Source organism: Anabrus simplex, chromosome 3 (assembly GCF_040414725.1).
Source record: "Anabrus simplex isolate iqAnaSimp1 chromosome 3, ASM4041472v1, whole genome shotgun sequence".
In the NCBI taxonomy this organism is placed as follows: Eukaryota; Metazoa; Arthropoda; class Insecta; order Orthoptera; family Tettigoniidae; genus Anabrus; species Anabrus simplex.
The window spans coordinates 461207823-461235300 of NC_090267.1; the positions used below are offsets into that span (position 1 = coordinate 461207823).

General features: G+C 38.3%; 1 protein-coding gene across 2 annotated transcripts in view; it reads right to left on the reverse strand.

The window, feature by feature from the left end:
- Positions 1-5354: 5354 nt before the first annotated feature.
- Positions 5355-27478, reverse strand: part of LOC136867433 (2-oxo-4-hydroxy-4-carboxy-5-ureidoimidazoline decarboxylase) — a 36310-nt gene continuing 14186 nt past the window's right edge. Inside the window, exons 2-4 of one of the 2 annotated variants that reach the window (XM_067144636.2) lie at positions 26082-26274; positions 17456-17609; positions 5355-5711 (exon numbers count right to left, since the gene is read on the reverse strand). In XM_067144636.2, coding sequence (XP_067000737.2) covers positions 5531-5711; positions 17456-17609; positions 26082-26274 — 528 coding nt within the window. In that variant the 3' untranslated portion in view covers positions 5355-5530. Of the gene's footprint in view, positions 5712-11889; positions 12129-17455; positions 17610-26081; positions 26275-27478 lie in introns of those variants that run through there. The other variant, XM_067144637.2, reaches the window with a different exon arrangement.

The following is a 27478-nucleotide window of genomic DNA, read 5'->3' on the forward strand; positions in this document are numbered from 1 at the left end:
AAGCCAGAAAAATAATGATACAGGGATAGCCCAAAAAAAAAACCTGGCGAGTTGGCCGTGCGGTTAGGGTCGCTCAGCTGTGAGCTTGCATCTGGGAGATAGTGTGTTTGAACCCCACTGTCGACAGCCCTGAAGATGGTTTTCCGTGATTTCCCATTTTCACACCAGGCAAATGCTGGGGTTGTACTAAATTAAGGTCATGGCCACTTCCTTCCCACTCTTAGCCCTTTCCTGTCCTATTGTCCTGTAAGACCTATCTGTGTCCATGGGACGTAAAAGAAAAGAAACACAACAGGTTTAAATGACAGAAATGTACGTTGACATTTGTTTGAATATTAGTCATCTAAGACAGGAAGCTTCCTATTTCAGATGATTGATAACATATCATTTCTCGATTAAAATGTGTATCTCTTCAGTTCCCAAGCTTGAAATTCCATCAAACAATATATCTTAACAGAATGTTACCACTATTATTAAAATGATTTCATGTCAGTTTACTTAAACTCAGACTGCATTTTCAGAAAATGAACACACTTGTATCTCTGCAATAGCTAAAAATGGGAGCGAGTGCTGCACTTACCGACTATAAGTGCTATGAACAGTATTGTCATATAATGACAGACTTTTTTATGTATATTATTATTATTATAATAACAACAACAACAACAATGGTTTTACATTCTACTAACTACTTGCACAGAAGTTGGAGATGTTGGAGTTCCAGAGTGTTCAAGTTTGAACTTGGTTTAAAACATTCGGGATTGATCCTTCCCTGGGACCGACAGTGACTATGCAGTAATAGTAATAATTATAATAATCGTATGGCCTCGGCTATCCTGTGCAAGGTATTTTGATTTGACTTTATTTAGGCTGCCTGCTCATCAATTTTGAATTCCGTTTTACACTGCCTGAGAGCAGAATTTTAATTTTGTTGGGTAAACACCAAATGTGTTCTGCTCTTCAAAAATCCAGCTAGTCACAATCTTGGGATGTGGATGCCAGCGCTCTACTACTAACCCACAGAGGAAGCGATACTGCAACACTGAATGATCAATACAAATGTTGGTAATAAAATATATGATACTCTGGTCTGAAACTCATGAAATATGATTTTTATGGGTATATATATTTTTTCAGAAGACATCAGTTCACAAAGCATGAATGACTCGAGGATCCTGAATTTTTACAGTTTAGACGATGATAACCGGAAATATTAAAAATATTGCTAAGAAAGAAAAACACTAATGATTTATCATTCAGGAGTGCAGTAGTTTAAGTGATTTAAAATAGTCACTGAATCTTTTAAAATTTCGGCTGTATTTTTTTCCAGAGCCGTGTGCTGGATTCCAAGCTTTTTCAAGATTTCCTACATATGCTTAGGTCCACTGCCTCTCCTTGCAAATAGTAGACCCATCACAGACCAGTTTTCTGGGTGAATGTTATGTCTCACTCAGGTATTGGATGCATGGTTCATAAATACACTTCTTTTACTGGTCATCTTCCTTGGCCTGGAAGAAGTCTCTTATGAACAGGATGGTTGGATCAAGAATAACAGCTGTTCGAGTCTGCTGGTGGATGGCAACAATATCTGCTCTTCTGTTGGACCCCATGGAAAAGGTACAGTATACTTCTTCATAAATTCTCCCCTACAAATCTCTCAGTGCAAAGGCTAAGGTTACTCTCACTTTGTGATGGCAGGGGTGTTCCTTAGCAATTCTCCTTTGCGGCAGTATGCTGGCACATGACCAAGCATTTCATTCTCACCACAGTCTGGATGACAGCAGCTGATTGTGCCAGGACATATACCAGAAACTGCTCGAACCGCCAAGATGTTGCACGACATTTTGAGTGTTTTCCCATTCGTAGTTTGATAATCCTTTCCGATTATTTTATTGTAAGTTTCAAAACGTGGAAAATCATTGTATAAATAATGGTCTTACTTCTCCTAGTCATTCATTTGAAAGAATCGGAGATTTATAGTAAGAGTACGGACACTGAAATAGTGTCTTTATTTACCCACCGAGTTGAGTAGCTTGCATGGTAGAGCACTGGCCTTCTGAACTCAATTTGGCAGGTTTGATCCCGGCTCAGGCCAGTGGTATTTGAATGTGCTCAACTACAACAAGCCTCATGTTATAATTACCAAATACAGTAGAGACAATACGCGACACTCAGCGAGATATCGAGGGACAGCTATTAGAGCTCTCTCTAGTGGATGGACCTGAGAACTACGGATTCTTTCATAAGAGCGCGTGTATTTGTGTGTGAAGTTTTTGGTGTTATTTATGCATTTTCAGCGAGTTGACATAATAAAATAGTAGCTTGTGTCATTCCTTTATATCTCCTCTCAACATGAGGGGAAAGGTATGTGCTGTGTTTGGCTGCAGTAACTATGAAGTAGAGAAGAATGCGCGGTCTTTCTTTCGTTTACCTTTAACTGGCTTAAAATATAATATGCATATTTTATTGTATAGTGCAGAAGTGGAAGATCAACAATAGAGCCCATTTTCATTATGAGACAACTAATAGAAAAGCATTGGGAGTACAGGAATGATATGGTGATGACATTCATTGATATTGAAAAGGCATATGACAGTGTCCCCAGGACGAAAGTTTGGAACAGTCTGGTGCAAAAAGGAATTGGACAGGGATTAATAAAAATGATCATAGCATTATATAAGGAATGTTGTAGTTGCGTGCAAACACAAGTTGGCAGGACAAGTTGGTTCAAAATAACTAGTGGGCTGAGACAGGGAAGTGTTCTATCACCAATCCTGTTTACAATAGTAATGGATGACATCATGAGAACAGCAAAAGCAGCATATGGAGGAAGAGAAATGAACATGATGTTATTTGCAGATGATGTGATTTGGGGAGAAGACGACAGGAAGGTTCAAGAACAGTTGAATGCGGTGAATGGGAAGATCGAAAAATGTGGATTGAAAATAAGTGTAGAAAGGAGTAAAACTCTTGTTATGACTAGAGGGGAGAAAGAAGGGAAAGGTCAGATTAGTCTTGCAGAAAAGCCCCTGGAAGTAGTGGAAACGTTTAAATACCTGGGGAGTGAATTAATGGAGAATGCTCGACTGGATGCTGAGATTAGTAAAAGGATTCAAGCTGGAAGTTGTTTCTATCATAGTGTAAGAAACATATTATGGGACAAAGATGTGCCAACGGAAGCAAAGGATACTATGTACAAGATGTATTACGTACCCATAACAACTTACGGAGCAGAAACTTAGACAATGACAAAGAAGGACGAGAGTCGAGTCGAATACAGGCAGCCGAAATGAAGTTCTTGAGGAGTATGATACAGAAGAGTAGACGAGACAAAATAAGGAATGAGAAAATCCAGGAAGAAATTGGAGTGGAAAACATGAATGATAGAATAGAGAAGAGCCGACTAAGATGGTTTGGGCACATAAAGCGAATGAGCGACGAAAGAATCCCAAAAAGGGTGATGGAAATGCAAATCCAAGGAAGGAGAGGCCGTGGACGACCACGATTGAGATGGAAGGATACCATCCAATGCAGCATTATAGAAAGAAACCTGGACTGGGACACAGTGTTGGAGGAGGAGTGGTGGAAAGACCGAAGAAAGTGGAGAGGAACCATATTTGCCCCTACCCGGCTACAGCTGGATAAAGGGAAATGATGATGATGATGATGAGTGCAGCAGTTAATCTTCAATACTGATGTGGTGTTGTAGGTGTGATCTGTGGGTTTTGAAATGTCACAGAAGTGATTTGGATAATGTTTACAAGAAAGAAAGGACGTTACGCTTATAATATATTATAAGAATTAAGAGGAAAATTGTCCTGCTTTTAAATGTTAATTCATTGCATCATGCGTGTAAGGAATGTGCCGATATTTTTATTGACAAGTGTCTTAATGTGATGATAAAATGTTATTTAAATGAGAAAGAAAGACGAATCTAACCGTAAAAATTCAGGCAGGAATGCTAAAGCAAAAAAAATAATGCATAAATGAAAGATCAAGCCATTTCACATCTTGTGTATATGTCTAATTTCAGTCTTTAAATAATGACCTTTTAAATAATTCTTCATTCATTTATCCAGAATTGCTTTAGCAACTTCCAAGTTAATATCTCAATAACACTTTCTTTCTAGACGTAATTTATTTATCCATTTTTATATATGCATTTCCATTGATATTTGAATTTAGCGCGACTTTTCAGTTCAAGTCCCTAGGAGCGCCACCATCAAATTGTCTCACATTTTAACAAGGCTAAATCCGTAAGTGTCGCGTATTGTCTCTACTGTTTTTGTATTTACTGATGCATTTCAAAAATGCATGCGGGACAAAATTATGGCACCTTGGATTCTGTGAAAACTTTAAAGAAATGTGAGATACAAAATAATGTAAACAGATTTTTTTTTCACTATTTTTGGGGACAAATATACGACACAAGTATTATGATGTATTATGGTAGTTTTCCATTCAGTTTCGTTTTTCAAATCATATTTTAAAAGATGAAAGTACTTATTCTAGAAATATTCACACTACTTACATTTACGTACTTATTGTTACCATTCCGTGACTCAAAGCACTTTCTTGCTTTTTTGTTCCGACATGTTTTATAACAGAGGTTTTCCTGCTGTCCCCAACAATAAAAATTGTCATATAAAGGACAAATATAGAAAAAGAAACTCCTTCAACATTGAATCATTTACTGAACAATGTTGATAGGGAATCTGCCACCTGGGCGACTGCCCTAAATGCAGATCAGTATTGATTGATTGATTGTTGTTTTTTAAACATTTTCAATTTGTATAAAATTTTCTAATATCATTCATGTACTTACAGACACTGCAAATTGCTGCAAACTAATGGAAGGTACTGACATTCACTTGTATCAAGAAAAGAACATTGCACATGAATGCTAGGAGTATACCATATAGATTGCAACCAGAGGGCACACTGAGAGTTAACAATAGTACTACACAATCATGTAGTTCTGTAAAAATGAGAGTTAAAAAGTCATAGAATGTTATTGTTCACAGAAAACCATTGTAATAATGAACACAAAATAAGGAATTTCTGGGGACAAGTTGATTGAATCCAGGAACATTCCAGGCACAAATTTCCTCCAGGTACAAAAAAGCAAAATTCAGGTAACCTAAAACCGATAATATTATTTATTTGATTATTATTATTACTTTACTAGAAAAATTACTGTTCCATTTTGACTTTTTATCTTTCCTTCTGCTGAGTGCTTGGATCTTCCTTTTAAAATGGCTTCTGAAAAAAACTGAAAAGTAGAAACATTTGAATTACTCTGGAAATTATTTCTAGATTCCAATGTTTTATTGAAGAAACCTTGTAGGGAGTGATCACTGTTTAGATTGCTACGTTTTTATTGGAATTACTTTTGGTTCAGAAGATTGGAACAATGGTACAAGCAATTAAAACCCTAAGGAGATGAATAATTGGCAGACAAAATGTTCATTATTAGGCCTAAAAATAATGCCTTTATTTTTACTGTCTTCAGAAAATTCAACACTTGTCATTAATTATCATATATTAATTCCCTGATCCTTAGGCGACAAATTTTTTTCACTTCATTAATTCCTATCTCAAGTTCTGTTTCTCTTGCATTGCTAAGTCTTGCTTCCAAACCTTGGAAGATATTGGCCACTTTATTCTCACGAGCACATATCACAAATGGAAATCCAAATTTAGCTCTGTATCTGAAATTAAAAAGAAAGTGTTGTTTAGTAAAGTATTTATCATATAAAACACAATGATACACTTCAGCTTCAAAGCCAAAACTGTCAGAGATTTAGATATAACAAAGAAGTGGCAAATCCTTAAATACTTGAATTGTGTACAATAGGTTATTGAAGTTTGAATGTCAAAGCAAGCTCTCAAAAAAAATCCCCCCTGTGGGTGGGGGATGCAGACGAAGAATACACCCATGGTACCCCGTGCCTGTCGTAAGGGGCGACCAGGGATGATTGAATTAGAACCATGAGACTACTTGTAATTAGTACCATCACTCAGGGAATACCATTGGTCGCCTTTACTTGCAAGTACTACCATTATGTTAGGTACACAATAGGTTTGTAATTAGTAGCAACAGAGTGTGAATCAGTTTGGAATTTACAGTACCCGTGATTAGTACCACTACATGCGGAACACCACAGGCTTACGTTGCCTGTAATTAGTACCATTATGTGCATAACAAAGTATCAACGTGAAGATCCATGGTAGGCCTAGCAAGCCACTGGTAGCGTCTTCGAATTGCTTTCAACAATCAAACAAGCCTTGGATGGAGATCAAAAATAATACCGAAATTGACAAAGTCTTCGAGCAGATCTGGCAGGTAATACGGACAACATGGCTCCGATGAAAGACAGATATGTCCGAAGAACAATGTAAGAATTGGGACTATGAATATTTTGACCCTGACTGGAAAAACTGAAGAACTTATCGATATGATGAAGAGGAAAAATCTATCCATATTGGGAATGAAGCAAAATGGAGAAAGGCAGGTGGCAAGCTTCTCAGAGATGGCTACAAATTAGTATGGAGTGAACGCGAGGAAGAGGCAAGAAATGGTGTAGCTTTCCTGATAACAAAAGACATGGACGCCATTACCGAAGTATCCTATAAGAATGATAGAATCATTAAATTATCTATGCAGCTGGAGTCCACAAATTACACGGCAGTGCAGGTATATGCACTACAGGTTGGATGTAGTGCTCAAGAGAAGGAACAATTCTGTCAACATCTAGAAGATATAATTGATGAAGAAAATGTCATCATCATTGGGGACTTAAATGCACAAGTTGGGACAGAGAGACTTGGTTATGAGGAAATCATTGGACCACATGGGTTTGGGAACAGAAATGCAGAAGGCGAACAACTGCTTGATTTGTGCAGAAGAAATGGATTGATCATAAAAAATACCTTCTTCCAAAAACAAGATATAGCTGGGATGGAAAACATAAGTCTCTCATTGACTATATCATCACTAACAAAGGAGGAGGAAAATATGTAACTGATGTCAAAGTTATCCCCAGTGAGAGTATGGACAGTGATCATAGATTATTGATTGTAGACCTAAATAATGTGGCTAACACAACTCCGAAGTAAAGAAAAAGAAAAAAGTGAAGACTTGGAAATAAGAAGCCAAGCTGAAGGAAGAATATAAAATAAGGTTACAGACACACTTACCAAAAGGGGAAATGAATACAGCAGAAGAAGAATGGAAAATTTTTAAGGATACTTTGGTGGGTGAAGCTAAAGACCTGTGTGGAGTAACAGGATTGACCATGAAAGAAAAAGAGACACCTTGGTGGAATGACAGAGTCAGATTGGCTATAAAAGAGAGAAATTGGGCAAAAAAAGATGCTAGACAAAGAAAAGCAAACAGATGCACAAGATCCAGGTGGCCAAGAAATAACTAAACTATAGGAACTCTACAGGGCAAAAGAACTTACAGCTAAGAGGATAGTAAGAGAAGAGAAAGAGAAAAAATGGAATGAGTTTGTGGAAAAGTTGGAAGAGGACAGCAGAGGAAACAAGAAACTTCTTTACAGAGTAATTAAAAACAAGCAAAATAACCTAGAAGACATCAAGGTAATAGAGCAGGACAGTGGATAGTAGTTCGAGAGGAAGATGGAATCAGGAGAGAATTCAAGACCTTCTTTGACAAGCTCCTGAATGGAGAGGCATCAAATGTAATTCAAAACAGAGAAAAATCTGGAAAAAGTGAAGAGCCCAGTAAAAATATGGAGCCACCAATCACATGACTGGAAATAGAAAAGAGCCTTAAAAGTATGAAGAAAGGGAAAGCTGCAGGAATAGATTAGTTAATTGTAGACATGTTAAGAGCAGGAGGAACCCCAGCAATCCAATGGCTATATAGACCCCTAAATGTAGTATGGCAGAAAAACACCATCCCAGAAGACTGGAAGAAAGGTATAATTGTACCTATATTCAAGAAAAGCAGCAGACGGAATTGTACCAACTACCGTGGCATCACTGTACTCTCTCATGGACTAAAAATTCTGGAAAAAATTATAGAGAATAGACTACGAGAAATTGTAAAACCAATTTTAGAAGAGGAACAATATGGCTTTAGGCCTGGAAGATCAACAACAGATCTTATATTTGCTGTCAGGATGCTGATAGAAAAACATTCCTTGACATTGAAAAGGCCTATGACAGCATACCAAGGGAGCTTATTTGGGAGTGCCTGAGAAAGCTCGAAGATCGAGACAGTCTAATTTCAAAAGTTAAGGTGCTTTACGAGAAAACCAGAAGCTGTGTACAAGTCGGTTCTGGACTGTCAGACTGGTTTGAGACAAAAAGACATGGACGCCATTACCGAAGTATCCTATAAGAATGATAGAATCATTAAATTATCTATGCAGCTGGAGTCCACAAATTACACGGCAGTGCAGGTATATGCACCACAGGTTGGATGTAGTGCTCAAGAGAAGGGACAATTCTGTCAACATCTAGAAGATATAATTGATGAAGAAAATGTCGCCCCTATTATTTATCATTGTAATGGATACCATATTAAAGGCACTAAAAGAAAAGCGGCAACAAGACTTAAAAGCATTTGCATTTGCAGATGATGTAGTAATTTGTGGTAACTCAGAGAAAGATGTAGAAGAGAGACTGAAGGAGTGCAGTCAGAAGTTTGAGAGATATGGATTAAACATCAACAAGGCTAAAACGGTGGTGTTGAAGGTACAGAAGGGTGTCAATCAGCCAGAAATCATGCTAAATGGCACTAAGCTGGACAGTGTCACAGAATTTAAGTACTTGGGTAGTACAGCGTTATTTTAAATGATTGTCAGGGTTTCGTGATTTTTTTTTGATTTTTTTAAACGTGGAAAACGTACCATTTTTATTGTTGCAGTAACAGTTAGACAAACTCTAAAAGTTTTGTTTTGCATCAACTGTAGTACATAAGTTACCCCAGATGGCAGTAATATCAGTGTTTAACAAAATGGTGGTTAGCGATAAGGAGAAAGCTTTTTGTACTCTTGAATTTCATCAACACCGATCCATTACCAGAGTCCAGCGCCATTTTCGGACAAAGTATGGGAAGGAGCCTTCTTTCGACAACTCTATTCGCAGATAGTACGCACAATTTGTGGATACAGGTTGTTTGTGCAATGGGAAAAGCAGTGGGTGTCCAGCTGTGTCAGAAGCGGATGTGAATCGGATTAGGGGCGTTTATCTCTGTAGTCCTAAGAAATCAACTACGAGATGTAGCAGGGAACTGCAAGTTCCTCAAACCTCAGTATGGCATGTGTTACGAAGGCGTCTAAAGGTAAAGCCATATCGCCTACAATTGTGTCAAGCTCTAACAGCTAATGACAAAGCCCTACGTTTCAACTTTTGCATGGCACTGCAGGAACGGATTGAAGAAGATGATGGTTTTCTTGACAGAGTAGTTTTCAATGACGAAGCTACTTTTCATGTAAGTAGAAAGGTAAACAAACAAAACGTTCGCATTTGGGGTGCAATGAACCCCCATTGTTATGTGGAACATGTGCGAGACTCTCGTAAGGTGAATGTGTTCTGTGTTGAATCACACACGAAGGTCTATGTCCCGTTCTTCTTCAATGAACAGATAGTAACAGGGCTGACTTACCTGGACATGCTCACAGAATGGCTGTTACCCCAGTTGAGTGACGACAGGGATGATTATGTGCTGTAACAGGATGGTGCACCACCTCATTTCCACAGGGAGGTTAGAGCATTTTTAAACCAAGAACTTCCACAACGATGGGTAGGATGAGGAACAGAAGGTGATCTGATGCTCTTACTCTTTCCAGCACGTTCACCAGATCTTATACCATGCGATTTCTTCCTGTGGGGATATGTTAAAGATCAGGTATTTGTTCCTCCTCTACCGGTGGAAATTCAGGAAGTGAAGCGGCGCATCCAAGCTGCCTTCGAAAGCATCACAGCTGCCATGTTGACTCGTGTGTGGGAAGAGATTGACTATCGAATAGATGTGTGTAGAGTGACACAAGGCGTACATATCGAGCGTTTGTAATATATGTCAAAATAACTTTATGAGTTACAGTACACAATAAAAGAAGATTCATATTCCTATGTCAATTGCACTGTGAGTTATAAAATTTTGTAACCCCGACAATCATTTAGAATAACCCTGTGTAATGTCCAAGGATAACTTAGCTAAATATGAAGTAAACAGTCGAATCAGCAAAGCAATACATTTTTACCTCCAAGTAAGACAGCTACTATGGGATAAACAAGTACCACTCAAAACCAAGATGACACTGTATAAATCATACTACACCCCCATCCTCACATAGAGCCTGGAAACCGCTACGTTAACAAGAAAGGACAACTCAAAACTCCAAGCAGCAGAAATGAAATTCCTACGCACAATGATCCAGAAGACCAGGAGGGATGAAATGAGGAATGAAAAAGTCAGAGAAGACGTAGGACTAGAAGACTCCTTACTCCAGAAGATCCAAAAGGCAAGACTGAAGTTGTTTGGTCATGTGAAAAGAATGAGTGCCAACAGGTCTGCAAGAGAAATCAGGGGAAAGAGACCAGTGGGCAGACCTAGAGAAAAATGGACAGACTTAGCAAAGAAGGATGTAGAGGAGGGAGGTGAGGATTGGGAGCGGATTGTGAATGAAGAATGGTTCATGGACACAACAAAATGGAATGGGCTCGTATACCACACCTGGGAAACTGGAGTTGGTCAACGATGATGATGATGATGATGATGATGATGTGAGAAACACCACAGGTCTGGGCGTTGCCTGTGATTAATACCACTATATGAGCAACACCATGGGTCTGTGTTGCCTATCATTAGTACCTACTATGTGAGGAACACCATGGGTTTGTGTTGCCTGTAAGTGGTGCCGCAATGTGAGAAACACTATAGGTCTGTGTTACATGTGCGTATTACATTACCTGTGAGTAGTACCATAATGTGTGGAATACCACGAGTCTATGCTAATTTTGATTAGTACCACAACATGACAAATACCATGGTTCTACTTGACTATGGATAAGTACCATTGTGAGGGCTCGATGACCTGGATTTTGGACCCCTTTGGACAACAAGCATCATCGATTCAGGATTGTGCTTTAGAAGCAGTCCCTTGCTCAGTAATACTATGCTATTTTCTGGGAATGTGGGGCATTGCAGGTCGGATCTACTGGTTTAAATTCATATTCACCTATTCATTCGTCATCATCACATTTCGAATTCTGGTCAGTAGATGATTTTGGACTTTTAAATTGTCATTAAATTTCGTCTCATTTCATACCATTAGGGGCCAATAACCTAAATGTTGGGCCCCTTTAAACAACAAGCATCATCATCGTCATCAAAAAAATACCACTTCCTTCCCATGTAGGTACTGCACACATATCCTCGCCCACCAAGTTTTGGATAGAGAGCAAACTTAGGCTAACCTGCTTTACACTAAGACTCTCTCACAGCAGTTATGGACTCACCAGTGGCAATATGATGGATATTTGTGAAGGTTTGAAGAAAGAGAAATTAGTGTTATTTCTGGAAACTGTAGTAGCAGAAACAATCTGAACATCTCATCAAAGCAGGAAAGATTAAATACTGCCTTTATCTTCTCATATTACAGTATATACCAGAGGTGCTCACACTGGGCATTTCGTCTTGCGTGCGCCCAGCACTGTAAGTGGGCGGGCTGGCAGGCAATGAGTGCAGCGTATGCTATTGAACCACAGTGATGTGGCTTCGTCAATGGCCATGAAGGTTGGGCAAAGTTCTCCCAGTCACACTCGATCACTGCTGCGATACCCGAGTTTGAAATGGAGGCAAAAAATAAGGAAAGAAAGAAGGCAGAAACCCACATTGTTTTCAGTTTACATTGTAAGAAATAAGTTGTTTATGTTCATTGCAGTTTATGTAATTTGACTGGATACAATAAAGAGTTAGGCCTAAAACCTCAAATATTTTTATAATGTACATAATTAATTACAGTTTACAATATTCATCTTCAAGAAGAACTTCATTTTGGCTGCCTGTATTTGACTCTCGTTCTTCTTTGTCATTGTCCGTAATGAAACTTCCTCTCACCATTTAAAGGCTAGCTGTTATCACCGGCTGCCTGTTAAATTTTAAATACTATTTTCAGAAATTCAGTGAACAGGGAAAGTCACACAACACTACAACACTGTGCAAAATCATTGTTGCATTATGTAATTATATAATTTTTGCTTAATGAATAACAGGAATTTTACTTTTTTTTTTTTTTTTTTTGAGTGAAAATACTGTCGTTCCCATCCAAGGAATTGTAAATTGTAGCTTCTATGCTTAAACCCCGTACTTTTTTAGGTTGTAACACAAAAATTATAACGTGTCAGTTTTCTTTGAATGAATAAATATAAGAACTTAAAACTGACTGTTTATATCGAGCGCAGTATAAATCAAACCAGAATGTCTTGAATAGGTCAGTTTTTGTTTTGTTTCGATTATAGAGTTTTATTTTAAAGAACATATTCCAGTCAGCACTTCGATGAGTAGTGGAGCAGAGCTTCATAATCACAATCGAACGCCAATACTCCCTCGCTTTCCTGCAAAGTGTGTTTGCTCTTTCGCTTCACTGTACCATATGCATACTACGTAAGCTGCTCGCATTTATGTCACACCAGCCCGGCCTCAAAGGGCGCCCAGCTGAGCACTTTGTGTATATACCCTCTGTACATCATTCATTTCATCTCAGGTTGGGATCAGTTGATCAACTCTACATGATGGAATGATAAGTGCTATAAACAATAAACCTGCAGTTTGTAATAAATGGAATACATTACATACTTTATAGTTTAGGGTTATGTTTCTTTATGCATTATTTGTCTAAAGCTCAAATTATACATATCATGCTTGTTATATAACTATAATAGACTCTAACATTTTCATACATTATTTTTGCATTTACATTTAACTTTTGGAAATCAAACATAACACAAGACTAGAATAAAGTTAGTTTGTCCAATTTTTCTATATACTGATTTTCAGTAGACTATAATAAAATATATATAATTGTATTGTCTAGGTGGACAACTAAACGTCTATTTTATTATATTTGTGTTAAATCTAGACTGTTTTACATGGATCAAAAAGCAATGTGCTGGGCTGCATGGCTCAGACGGTTGAGGCGCTGGCCTTCTGGCCCCAACTTGGCAGGTTTGATCCTGGCTCAGTCCAGTGGTATTTGAAGGTGCTCAAATACATCAGCCTTGTGTCGGTTTATTTACTGGCACGTAAAAGAGCTCCTATGGAACTAAATTCTGACACCTCAACATCTCCGAAAACCGTAAAAAGTAGTTAGTGGGACGTAAAGCAGTGGACTTGGTGTAGTGTATTTGGATATACATAGAAAATATAATATAAGCCTAATTTTGGCAACAAGAAAAACAACTCTTTGTCCCTTTCCAAAGTATAAATCTCACTTTTTAATAAATACTGAACTTTTTTGACCTCTCTATTTCACACTCGTTCGGAAGTGTCCAGACACCTTGACTGCATTGCATCATAAAAACTGCTTTGATAATGGCAATATCTAACAAATTGAATCATTAACTGGTCTTTGGTACAATTTCAGTAATAAAGTGTAAAATTTCGTATAAGAATTTTATGTAATGTGTTATTGTAGCAAGTGCAAATATAACATTAAGAACAAAAATTCGATTTCAGTATTAGGAGTACTGGTTTTGTTTCAGTACAGCCAGAAAATAGAATAAATAGGTAAAATTAAATTGAAATAAAGTCTTTAGTTGAAAGATGATAATTATTAGAGGAAAATGACCTTTCCTTTTTTTTTTTTTTGCCTAGTTTTGAGACTCTTAGTAAAGTTATTATGGTTTACCATGCAGCACTGGGTAAGATCTTACCCATTTTACAGAAGGTAGCACTATATACTGGCATGGACTTTATTAGGTACACTTTCTCGTAACATGACAAGCATCTTTTAGCCTTCTGACAAGCCTAAATTCATCTGTGAGTGTTTTCAACAAGATTCTGGAAATATACGGAATCTTGAAAGTGTTCCTGAAGATCAGACAAAGGTATAGGAGACCTTTCTCAAAAATGCTTAATAAGTGTGACATCTGAGTCTGAACAACCAACAGAAGTAATGTTTCTTTATTACACAAAGCATGTGATAATACAAAAGATAGAAGCCATGTGAAAGTGAAAGGAATGCACTTCTATTCAGCGCTGGTGATTCAAAATGATAGGACATTCTTATACAGTACATTTGAAACCGGTTATAACGACTCCCAAGAGACCGCCTATTAACAGTCATTATAAGCGATAGTTGCACAAACAGGTTTTGTTGTTGTTGCTAAAAATGTAAATCTGTGAGTTTCAGGCCGTATACTTACATGCCTAATTAACAGAATAAAGTTAAAACTTCAAAAAACATAAGTGAAATCTGTACTGTACTTTCAATACAGGATTTGTGGAGGGGGACTGAGACGAACTTTTCTTCAAATGTTTACACAGTACGTACAGAAATAAGTCGGCAAAATATAAATAATGAGTGAGGAAAGAAGTAGTAACAATGTAAATTGATCAATAATGTCGCACATGGTCTTCCTTGATAAATGAGACGTTCTCTCTCTTCTTACAAATTGTATAAATCGTTGACTGTAGTATTATTCCCAATTCCTTCACAATGCTGATGTGTGTTTCTCCATTTTGTAATCGCCATAATATTTGTGACATTTCTTCAATTTTAAACAGTTTCTCTTTCTTTTGTGACATCTTCACTGTGATGCTTGCCCAGACTAATTAACAGACAGACTGATATGAAATCTACAATTTACTGAATGCAAGAGTTTGATAATAAGCTTTAGATTGTTTTCAACAATCCTCAAATGTGTAACGAACAAAAATCAACATTGGACGTTATAGCCGATACATTTCTCCGAAAATGTGATAAAAATACGCCGTTTTATACAATATGTCGTACTAAGTGATTTTTAAATACTAGATTTCGTCATTATATCCAATACTTCGTTAAAAGCAATGTTGCAATAAACAATTTCCACTCTATTAAATTTTTGGTATGAAGGGATGCAACATCGTGTGCGAGGCATGCACTTGTATACTATGCACCTTTGCATCAACTCCACTAATTTGTGCAGTTTTTTTGTCATACATCCATGGATTCTTGTTAACCAAATTCTGCACCTTTCATCAGCCATTATGGAACAGGAACTTACACTTATCAACCTTAGCAATAGTGATCCAGTCCAGGTGTTGCTATGCATACAGGAAAATTGTGTTCTTGATTCAAATGATAACAACTGTACCAATGTGGATAAGCCCTTTAGTAACATACTTAGTGCAACTAGCTATTGATTCCATATTTTTGACTCCCAAGGTTGAATTCTTGAGTGAAATTGCACAAAGCCTCTGTTGCTACATCTTGTTTTTACCACATTTAACATCACAATCAGTGTAACAATTATGAAGCCTCCATGGCTCAGGCGGCAGCGCGTTGGCCTCTCACTGCTGGGTTCCGTGGTTCAAGTCCCGGTCACTCGATGTGAGATTCGTGTTGGACAAAGCGGAAGTGGGACAGGTTTTTCTCCGGGAACTCTGGTTTTCCCTGTCATCCTTCATTCCAGCAACACTCTCCACTATCATTTCATTTCATCATTAATTATTGCCCCAGAGGAGTGTGACAGGCTTTGGCAACCGGCACAACTCCTATTCTCGTTGCAAGATGGGGGCTTCATTCATTCCATCCCTGACCGGGTCACTGACTGGAAAACGGGTTGTAGGTTTTCATTCATCGTAGGTTATGATCTTCATTTCCGTGTTGACGTTTAACTAATAAGATAGAGTTTGAGGTATGTTCCACCATTCAACACACTGTAAAATACATTAAATTATAAGACGACCGGTTTCGACTCCCTTGGAGTCATCATCAGTTCCTGTTGAAAATTAATTCAGGGAGAATCTGATAACAATCATCATAATAAGAAAATTTAAAGGTGATAGCCTGGAAAAACATCAATGGGTTGCAAGATATTACTTTGAAATGCAATGCATACATGGCAAGCAGTACTTGGAACTTAATGTTCCTAGCTCTGGCCTAAACTGTCGTGTGTTCATGGAACACATAACACTGGAAACACATGCACTGTTGAACACGTGACACGGACACTTATAATGATATGAAACCTTGGCTCTCTAAGAGCGTTCCTGGACTTGACAGTTCTGTTTCTATCTTAAAAAACTGAATAAAATACACTCACCTTGAAACAAATGTACAATTGTCTATGAACGTGCAACAGTCTAGACCAGAACCATGTCTTTGTACATTTGTTTCAAGGTGAGTGTATTTTATTCAGTTTTTTAAGATAGAAACAGAACTGTCAAGTCCAGGAACACTCTTAGAGAGCCAAGGTTTCATATCATTATAAGTATCCGTGTCACGTGTTCAACAGTGCATGTGTTTCCAGTGTTACATGTTCCATGAACACAGGACAGTTTAGGCCAGAACTAAGAACATATTAAGTTCCAAGTACTGCTTGCCATGTATGCGTTGCATTTCAAAGTAATGTCTTGCAACCCATTGATGTTTTTCCAGGCTATCACCTTTAAATTTTCTTATTATGATGATTGTTATCAAATTCCCCCTGAATTAATTTTCAACAGGAACTGATGATGACTCCAAGGGAGATGAAAACGGTCTTCTTATTATTTAATGTATTTTACAATGTGTTGAATGGTGGAACATCCCTCAAACCCTATCTTATTGGTTTTCATTCATTCAATCAGTGTAACAATTCTATAAATTTTAACTTCTGAATGGTCTTGTTCTTTCATACACAGGGTGGTCGGAAACAGCGTGAACAGGGTATAATGAGCATTAGAGGGTAGGTCATACAGATAAATTACTGGAAAGAAAATCATTAGATATCTTGCGCCGTTGTCATTTTATCAATTGCTGAAGTTAGCCAGTCAGATTGCCTTGCGGGTGACTTTAGATGGGCTTTGCGAGGCGGTTTTGCTAAATCTCCATGTAGCTTATAGCTGGTTTGAGAGCACCAATACAAGAAATAAACTTCTCCAGGGGAGGGACTTGAACAAGGACCTCCCTGCTTGATAGGCCCGGCTCATAGTAAGCACGCTATGGCGGCATTGCTTGAAATCCACGGTGTGTTAGTGCTTGATGCTCCTTTCTGGACATGGCTCTCAAGCCCAACCAAGCCACGTGCAGATTTAGCAACACTGCCTTGTAAAACCTATTTGAATTTGCCCACAAAGGGATCTGATTGTCTGACTTCAGCAGCTGATAAAAACACAACAGCGCAAGATATTGACATCATTTTTTCAAATTTCTTATCTTTATGACCAACGCTGTAACACTCATAACTCGGTTCATGTTATTTCTGACCATCCTGTACATACAGTACATACCTTTTATTGAGTTCATTAATTCGAGTCTTGTCAGCAGGAGAGAGCGAGTCGAGACCAGCAGACTTTTGCTCTCTTGAAGATTCGTGGGTAAGCTGACCCTGCTCTGCCAGTCGTCCAGCTAAATCAGGATGAAGTAGAAGGACTCTCTCTTTGCCTGAGGAAACATATAGTATTTGTCATAAACATAAATTATATGGAGAAATTTGGAAACAATCATTTGCTTTGTACAAACTGCTGCATATGAGGGTAAACCAAAAATATATATAAAACATAACTTCTTCTTCTTCTTCTTTTCATCATGGGGCCTCTAAATATTAGTTCCTAATTAGCGTCAACCTCTTAAAACATAACTTACTAAAATGAGAATGTGTTAGCACTGATCAGTAATTATGCCTGGCTTGGTGCAAGAAGCATCACTGTTCTGGAACTTATGAGAAGATTGCCATTCTCAAGTAACATATTTCATATTCTGGAAGACTCAGTAGTGCACAGCAATCAGATTTTATATTCCCTCGAACAAATATGCAAGTGAAATAGAGGAAATGAAACTGGAAGTTTATAAGGAGCATGCTATGTGAATGACACAATTGATTTCAGTTAAGGTGAAGAATGTTCTGTCGAGTCCTATGTCTTCAAAGACTTTGGAAAGAGTATGTGTGATTTTGCTACATCCACATGTAAGATTTACTCACTGACAGTGCCAGGTGTTCTATGAAGTTTGGTATACTTAATGTTGAGAAAACCTGATTATACCAGTCTTGAAATATTGAGTACAAATAAATCTATATCTTATGTTCACACTGTACAGAAAAAATAAGCATACAGTGTGTTACAGGCTACTTAAATGCATGCTTGATTTCAAGGCCACATACTTGTAATGGAAATTGTGTATTTTCAAAAAGACAAACTTTTCGAATCAAATCTCCGATTGTGTCCTATATATACTGTATATACTGTATATACTGTATATATATACTGTATATATGGCATGATGCGAGAAGCAGCACTGTTCTAGAACTGTGCAATATGTACACACACGCGCATGCGCGCACAGTGTGTTCCAGAGAAACACAGCATAATTGCAGTGGTAGATTCCTCACATATAGAGAAGGAAAAAGATGTATATACATATGTGTACAAGATAATCAGACTCTACCTGTCTATTGGACCATCAAATGCTGTGAACTGACATGTTGTTTGCTGCACTTTCATGGTGTGACACTAATCAAAAAGCCATGTATGTATGTTTGTAAGTAGGTTTGTATGCCAAAAATAACCAAACAAACAAAAAATTACACGTTGTAACAAATATATATACAGTATATATAAATCAATGTAAAACCCCTCCACAGAAAAAGAAAAAAAATCAGAAATAAATAAAGTAAAATCCACAAACAATCACACCTCCCCCCACCCATCTCCCTCTATCCACACATCTTCCTCCACCAGCCCACATCTCCTGGCCAGAGAACGGGCGTATCCCTTTAGGTGGCTCGCCTCACCTGTGAAAACTGTTCAACAACAATGTGTACATTTATACTCCTGGAGATGGATTAGAGGATTGTTCACTGCTGTTGATGTACTGTGGGCAAGTGTTCATACTTTTCTTAAGTTCAAGTTGATTTTCTGTGAGTGCAGTTACTCATTCAGCTGAGTTGTTTCACAGGCAATGTACAGGTTTTCCAATGCCGATATGCAGAAATGCGTTTCGTGGGTTGGTGGATGGAAATGCGATGAAGGCACGTCGTTTCTACCAAGGACTGTATCCAAATCATCATTGCCCTGATAGAAAAACATTTGAACATGGCAGTTTTACACCAACTCCTGGCATCAAAGGATAACCAATATTCACTAAATAAGTTATATAGTTTTTTTTTTTTTTTTTTTTCATAATTCCACTTTCAAAATACTTATACATTTTTTTCTTTTTTTTTTTTTTTTTTTTTTTTTTTTTTTTTTTTTTTTATAAAAGGGATATGTTTAGTCTCCAAATAGGAAACATCCTCAGCCTAAAGACAAAAATGGAAATAATAATGGCTAGCATTCCTAATGAACTGTTAAAAACAAATGACATAACCAGAAGTTCTGGCCTTCATTTAAACCGCAGTGGTACGTATAAGTTAGGAAATTTGTTTGGAAGGGTAATAGGGAGGTACATTCAGGGAAACGGGATGGCCTAGGGAGCGGTGATAAGGGAACAGGGAACTGGAAATCAAGTAGGGATGACATAAAATTGTTAGTGTTGAACTGTAGAAGTATTGTAAAGAAAGGAATAGAATTAAGTAATTTAATAGATATATATTTACCAGATATTGTAATAGGAGTTGAATCATGGCTGAGAAATGATATAATGGATGCAGAAATTTTCTCACGGCACTGGAGTGTGTATCGTAGAGATAGGATAGGAAAGGTGGGAGGGGGAGTTTTCATTCTGGTGAAAGAAGAATTTGTAAGCTACGAAAAAGTTAAAGATGAGACACATGAAATTCTAGGTGTAAGGCTCATTTCTAAAGATAATAGGCAACTTGATATATTTGGAGTGTACAGATCAGGAAAGGGTAGCACTGATGCGGATTCGGAATTATTTGATAGGATAGTCAGCTATGTGGGAAACGACATGGAAAGAAATGTGATTGTAGCGGGAGATCTGAATTTGCCAGATGTCAATTGGGAAGGAAATGCGAACGACAGGAAGCATGACCAACAAATGGCAAATAAGTTAATATGGGAAGGACAGCTGATTCAGAAAGTGATGGAACCAACCAGAGGGGAAAATATTTTGGATGTGGTGCTGATAAAACCAGATGAGCTCTATAGGGAAACTGAAGTAATAGATGGTATTAGTGGTATTAGTGATCATGAAGCTGTTTTTGTGGTAGTTAAAAATAAATGTGATAGAAAGGAAGGTCTTAAAAGTAGGACTGTTAGGCAGTACCATATGGCTGATAAAGCAGGTATGAGGCAGTTTCTAAAAAGTAACTATGATCGGTGGAAAACGGTAAATAAAAATGTAAACAGACTCTGGGATGGGTTTAAAGAAATTGTTGAGGAATGCGAAAACAGGTTTGTACCTTTAAGGGTGGTAAGGAACGGTAAAGACCCACCTTATTATAATAGAGAAATAAAGAGACTAAGAAGGAGGTGCAGACTGGAAAGAAATAGAGTTAGAAATGGCTGTGGAAGTAAGGAGAAATTGAAGGAACTTACTAGAAAATTGAATCTAGCAAAGAAGGCAGCTAAGGATAACATGATGGCAAGCATAATTGGCAGTTATACAAATTTTAGTGAAAAATGGAAGGGTATGTTTAGGTATTTTAAGGCAGAAACAGGTTCCAAGAAGGACATTCCAGGAATAATTAATGAACAAGGGGAGTGTGTATGTGAGGATCTTCAAAAGGCAGAAGTATTCAGTCAGCAGTATGTAAAGATTGTTGGTTACAAGGATAATGTCAAGATAGAGGAAGAGACTAAGGCCAAAGAAGTAATAAAATTTACGTATGATAACAATGACATTTACAATAAGATACAAAAGTTGAAAACTAGAAAAGCGGCTGGAATTGATCAGATTTCTGGGGATATACTAAAGACAATGGGTTGGGATATAGTACCATATCTGAAGTACTTATTTGATTATTGTTTGGCCGAAGGAGCTATACCAGATGAATGGAGAGTTGCTATAGTAGCCCCTGTGTATAAAGGAAAGGGTGATAGACATAAAGCTGAAAATTACAGGCCAGTAAGTTTGACATGCATTGTATGTAAGCTTTGGGAAGGCATTCTTTCTGATTATATTAGACATGTTTGTGAAATTAATAACTGGTTCGATAGAAGGCAATTCGGTTTTAGGAAAGGTTATTCCACTGAAGCTCAACTTGTAGGATTCCAGCAAGATATAGCAGATATCTTGGATTCTGGAGGTCAAATGGACTGTATCGCGATTGACATGTCTAAAGCATTTGATAGGGTGGATCATGGGAGACTACTGGCAAAAATGAGTGCAATTGGACTAGACAAAAGAGTGACTGAATGGGGTGCTATATTTCTAGAAAATAGATCTCAGAGAGTTAGAGTAGGTGAAGCTTTGTCTGACCCTGTAATAGTTGAGAGGGGAGTTCCTCAGGGCAGTGTTATCGGACCTTTATGTTTTCTTATATATATAAATGATATGAGTAAAGGAGTGGAATCGGAGGTAAGGCTTTTTGCGGATGATGTTATTCTCTATAGAGTGATAAATAAGTTACAAGATTGTGAGCAACTGCAACGTGACCTCGAAAATATTGTGAGATCGACAGCAGGCAATGGTATGTTGATAAACGGGGCTAAAAGTCAGGTTGTGAGTTTCACAAATAGGAAAAGTCCTCTCAGTTTTAATTACTGCGTTGATGGGGTGAAAGTTCCTTTTGGGCATCATTGTAAGTATCTAGGTGTTAATATAAGGAAAGATCTTCACTGGGGTAATCACATAAATGGGATTGTAAATAAAGGGTACCGATCTCTGCACATGGTTATGAGGGTGTTTAGGGGTTGTAGTAAGGATGTAAAGGAGAGTGCATATAAGTCTCTGGTAAGACCCCAACTAGAGTATGGTTCCAGTGTATGGGACCCTCACCAGGATTACCTGATTCAAGAACTGGAAAAAATCCAAAGAAAAGCAGCTCGATTTGTTCTGGGTGATTTCCGACAAAAGAGTAGCGTTACAAAAATGTTGCAAAGTTTGGGTTGGGAAGAATTGAGAGAAAGAAGAAGAGCTGCTCGACTAAGTGGTATGTTCCGAGCTGTCAGCGGAGAGATGGCGTGGAATGACATTAGTAGACGAATAGGTTTGAATGGCGTCTATAAAAGTAGGAAAGATCACAATATGAAGATAAAGTTGGAATTCAAGAGGACAAACTGGGGCAAATATTCATTTATAGGAAGGAGAGTTAGGGATTGGAATAACTTACCAAGAGAGATGTTCAATAAATTTCCAATTTCTTTGAAATCATTTCGGAAAAGGCTAGGAAAGCAACAGATAGGGAATCTGCCACCTGGGCGACTGCCCTAAATGCAGATCAGTATTGATTGATTGATTAGTCAAATGTGTCAAAAATAAGCCTGCTTGTGTTAAAAATGTCATGTAAGTTAAATAAAATAACATGTCATTCAAAGACTGTAAGATGCTAAAAGTACAAGTTAATTTTAATAGGTTCTTGCAAGTATATAATTTTAAAAAGTTTGTTGTAAATCCAACACTTGGCTAATAAAAGATCTGATGTTCTGTTATTGAAGTTGAACTGGACTTATTTTTCAGATGGAATTTTCTCAATGTACGTGTTGAAATGCCGGATCAATCACAATATTCTGTGTATTGGGGGAAAAGTAGAAATAATGAATCTAAAAGAGAAGAAAAATAAATGAAAATATTGGTCTGAGCGAGTGAACAACTTGAGTTGTAATAAAGATGAAGGCGCCTGAGTACTTACTCCTTAGCCCACCACTTCCCCCCTTCCTCTCTCTTGTCTGGCTGACCTGTGCACGGCCTTATGTTTCACTATTGCTGGTAGCTGGGCGCCTATCAGGAGTGGCATGAACAGAGTTTCAGAACTGGATGCAATACAAGGCATGGCATCGTGTAGCTGTGAGCTTGCATTCGGGAGATGGTATGTTTGAATTCCGACTTCGACAGTCCTCAAGATGATTTTCTGTGGTTTTCCATTTTCACACGAGGCAAATGCTGGTGCTGTACTTAAATTGAGGCCACAGCTACTACCTTCCCATTCCTAGCAATTTCCCATCCTTACATTGCTGAAAACCTTTGTGGTGATGTGACGTTAAACCTCTAGGGAAAGAGGAAAACACCTGCCGTATCCACCTGGAGCAATTTCAGCATGAAGGGAATGGTACTGGATTGCATTATTGCAGTTAACGAAACCTGGGCACTAACATATGAACCTAAACAGAAGTGTCAGTCAGTGGATTGGTGTCACACATCATCAGCACAGCGACACACGATGGAACAGAATCCATTGCCCACAGGAGTTATGCTCATTTTGGTGTATAACAGCCAAAGTGTTCTTGAGTGTCATCTTGTTCATGAGGGCCTTCCTGTCAGTGCCCAGTATTACTGCACGTTTCTGCAGAGCCATCTACATCGTGAACTTTGGCGGAAATGTTCGACACTGCTTGACAACAACATATGCCTACGATAAGACTACAGTCCACACTTGTACAGCAGTGGGGAATGGGAAGTCTTAGAATACTGGTACCCTTTTTCCACCAGACCTCAGTCCAGCAACTTTGATCTCATTCCAAATCTGACCACAAGCCATTGCTTTGCACTCTGTCGTAACAGCATATCAGTGACAGATGGTACACACTGTTGCAATCAGTGCCTTTGACATCATTGGCAACGATGTGTTAATGCTCTAACGGACTATTTTTAAGGATGAAAGCTGTTAATAATACAATTTGTGCATAATGAAATACAACGCTGCATTGTATGTACGTATCTTTTGGTGCTACCCCTCCCACTGCTGTTAGCTCCTGTACTGTGATGTCATTTGATGCACGTAGCCTTGCCTTTCCAATGCATACAGGTTAGTTGGAAACAACATGAACCAGGTGTATCAGCATTAGAGGGTTGGTCATACAAATAAATAATTTGAAAGAAATAATTCAATATTTCACACTGGTGTCAATTAATCCTTCTGTGGATCAGCAGTAGAGTATCTGCCTTAGAATCCCAAGATTGTGAATTTTTTCCCCCTGTAGGTGGGGGCAGTAGAATATCACCCATAGTATCCCCTGCCTGTCGTAAGAGACAACTAACGGGGGCCCCAGGGGCTCTTAACTTGGGAGCGTGGGTTGATGACCAGGGGGCCCTTAGCCGAGTCCTGGCATTGCTTCCACTTACTCGTGCCAGGCTCTCACTTCTTCTATCCTATTCGACCTCCCTTGATCAAGTCTTGTTCTTTTCCAACCCCGAAGGTATTAGAGAACTCAAGGCCTAAGGAGTCTTTCATTTTCACGCCCTTCGAGGCCCTTGTCTTTCTTTGGCTGATACCTTCAATATTCAAAGTGTTGGTGCCCTTCCATTTTTTCTGTCTGATTAGTATTATATAGAGGATGGTTACCTAGTTGTACTTCCTCTTAAAACAATAATCACCACCACCAGCACCTCAGCTGCTGAAGTTAGCCAATCAGATCACTCTGTGGGTGAATTCAAATAGGCATTGTGAAGCACTGTTACTAAATCTGTATGCAGCTTATTTGTGTTTGCTGATGATTTCTCAGCATGGCTCTCAAGCCGTTCTAAAGTCACGAACAGACTTAGCAACAGTGTCGCACAAAGCCCATTTGAATTCACATGCAAAGTGGTCTGATTGGCTAACTTCAGCAGCTGATAAAATGACAACTGTGTGAGATATCAAATTATTTATTAGTATGGTCAACACTCAAATACCCGGTTCACGTTGTTTCCAACCACTCTGAATAGTAGATACTGTGTGCTGCAGCATTGTTGTTTGAGTCATCAGTCCAAAGACTGGTTTGATGCAACTGTCCATGCCATCCTATCCTGTGCTAAACTTTTCATTTCTCATAACTGCTTCATCCTACATCTGCTCTAATCTGCTTGTCATATTCATACCTTGGTTTACCCCTAACATTCTTACTACCTACACTTCCCTCAGAAACCAACTGCAGAAGTCTTAGATGTGTCCTACCATTCTATCTCTTCTTCTGGTCATGTTTAGCCAAATTGATCTCCTCTCACCAATTCGATTCAGTATCCCAATATTCGTGATTCGATCTATCCATCTCCCCTTCAGCATTCTTCTGTAACACCCCATTTCAAAAGCTTCTATCCTCTTTCTTTCTAAAATAGTTATCGTCCACGTTTCACTTCCATATAATGCTATGCTCCAGACGAAAGTCTTCAAAAACATCTTTCTAATTCCTATATCAATGTTCGAAGTGAGCAAATTTCTTTTCTTAAGAAAGGCCTTCTTTGCTTGTGCTAGTCTGCATTTTATGTCCTCCTTACTTCTGCCGTCGTTAGTTATTTTATTACCTAAATAACAACATTCATCTATGTCCTTTAAGACTTCATTTCCTAATCTAATATTTCCTGCATCACCTGACTTTGATCGACTGCATTCCTTTACTTTTGTTTTGGACATATTATTTTCATCGTGTTCTCCTTTCCCAAGACTCTGTCCATACCATTCAGCAATTTCTCCGGATCTTCTGCAGTCTCAGATAAAATAACAATATCATCAGCAAATCTCAGGGTTTTTATTTCCTTCCCAAATTCTTTGTTTTCCTTTACTACCTATTCTGTATAAACATTGAAAAGGAAGGAGGACAAACTGCAAGCTTGACTCACTCTTTTCTGGATTGCTGATTCTATTTCAAAGTCCTCGATTCTGATTTTTATACAGATTGTAGATAATTCTCCATTCTCGGTACCTGATCCCGATCACCTTCAGAATCTCAAATAGCTTGGTCCAATCAACATTATCAAATGCCTTTTCAATAACAGACAATATAACATAGTTGCCCTGAATTATGCAACAACCCCTCTATAAGCAGAGAAGGAAGGTTTTTTTTTTTTTTTTTTTAAAGAAAATAATCAGTTCATACTCACCTTGAGGTTGAAGTTGATCTAGAAAGCGATTAGCTGCAAGAGCCATTGATTCAACATTAATAAATGGTCTTTGAGAACTTAGGGCAGCTGCAACATCAGGACAGCACTCTATAATGTTCCCAAATCGTTGTCTAAACTCAACGGGTGTTAAAACATTTACTTCATCAATACTTATAGGTTCTGGCATGGGCATCTGAAAATTAAAAACAAGTATCCAGAAATGTTGTACTGCTAAGAAGCCTACATTTGTTCAAATACAAGATGTTTATATTCCAGAACTAGTAATATCTATATCGATGGCGGCTGGTGGTATCTGAAACTGGGTATTGCACCAAAATTTTAGTCACATTTTTATAGCTTACAGAAATAACAAGAAACTCTATTATCGTTAAGTAATGAACTACATTCCTACTACAACTGAAATATATCTGGCAATTACAACCCAGGAAATAAGAGGCTAATTATACACTGTAAATACAGTTACTCATAATAATAATGCTATTGGCTCTACGTCCCACTAACGACTTTTTACCATTTTTGGAGACGCCGAGGTGCCAGAATTTAGTCCCGCAGGAGTTCTTTTACATGCCAGTAAATCTGACACGAGGCTGACATATTTGAGCACTTTCAAATACCAACGGACTGAGCCAGGATCTACCCTGCCACGTAGGGGTCAGAAGGCTAGCACCTTAACCGTCTGAGCCACTCAGCCTGGCACAGTTACTTTTTACCTCACTTGAATTGAAAATTTGCCGTCCTGTTTTTCATTGAAACAAGATGTTGGTAATATTGAGGATGGCGTGGAAAGGAAATTACCCAGCAAGTTGGCCGTGCGGTTAGGGTCGCGTAGCTGTGATAGTGGGTTTAAACACCACTGTCGGAAGCCCTGAAGATGGTTTTCCATGGTTTCCTATTTTCACACCAGGCAAATGCTGTGGCTATGCCTTAATTAAAGCCATGGTCGCTTTGTTCGCACTCCTAGCCCTTTCCTATCCTATCATCGCCATAAGACCTATTTGCGTCGGTGCAACGTAAAGCAAAAATTATAAATTTAAAAATGGAAATTAAATTTCCTTTGCGAGAGGAGTGAAAGTAGGAACAAAGCCATCTCCGCAGTGGCGCTATCTATCGGGGACATTTGAAACTGTTTCTCGGTAGGGGACTTGCCAGTCTCGTGCAACTCCCTGAGACCATACTGGTGAGCATGCTACCTGATGCTATGCAGACTAAGGCTCATCCCTGCTGAGGTACCTTGTGCCGCGCTGTCCGCTAGGGAGTTGCCGTAGGAAAGCAAACCCCCTGAGTTTGATTCGAAGCCAGCAGCGTTTGTTGGTCCATTACAAAGCATCAGTACAGCGAATGACCGAAGATGGTTGATTTTAACATGTTTTCAAATA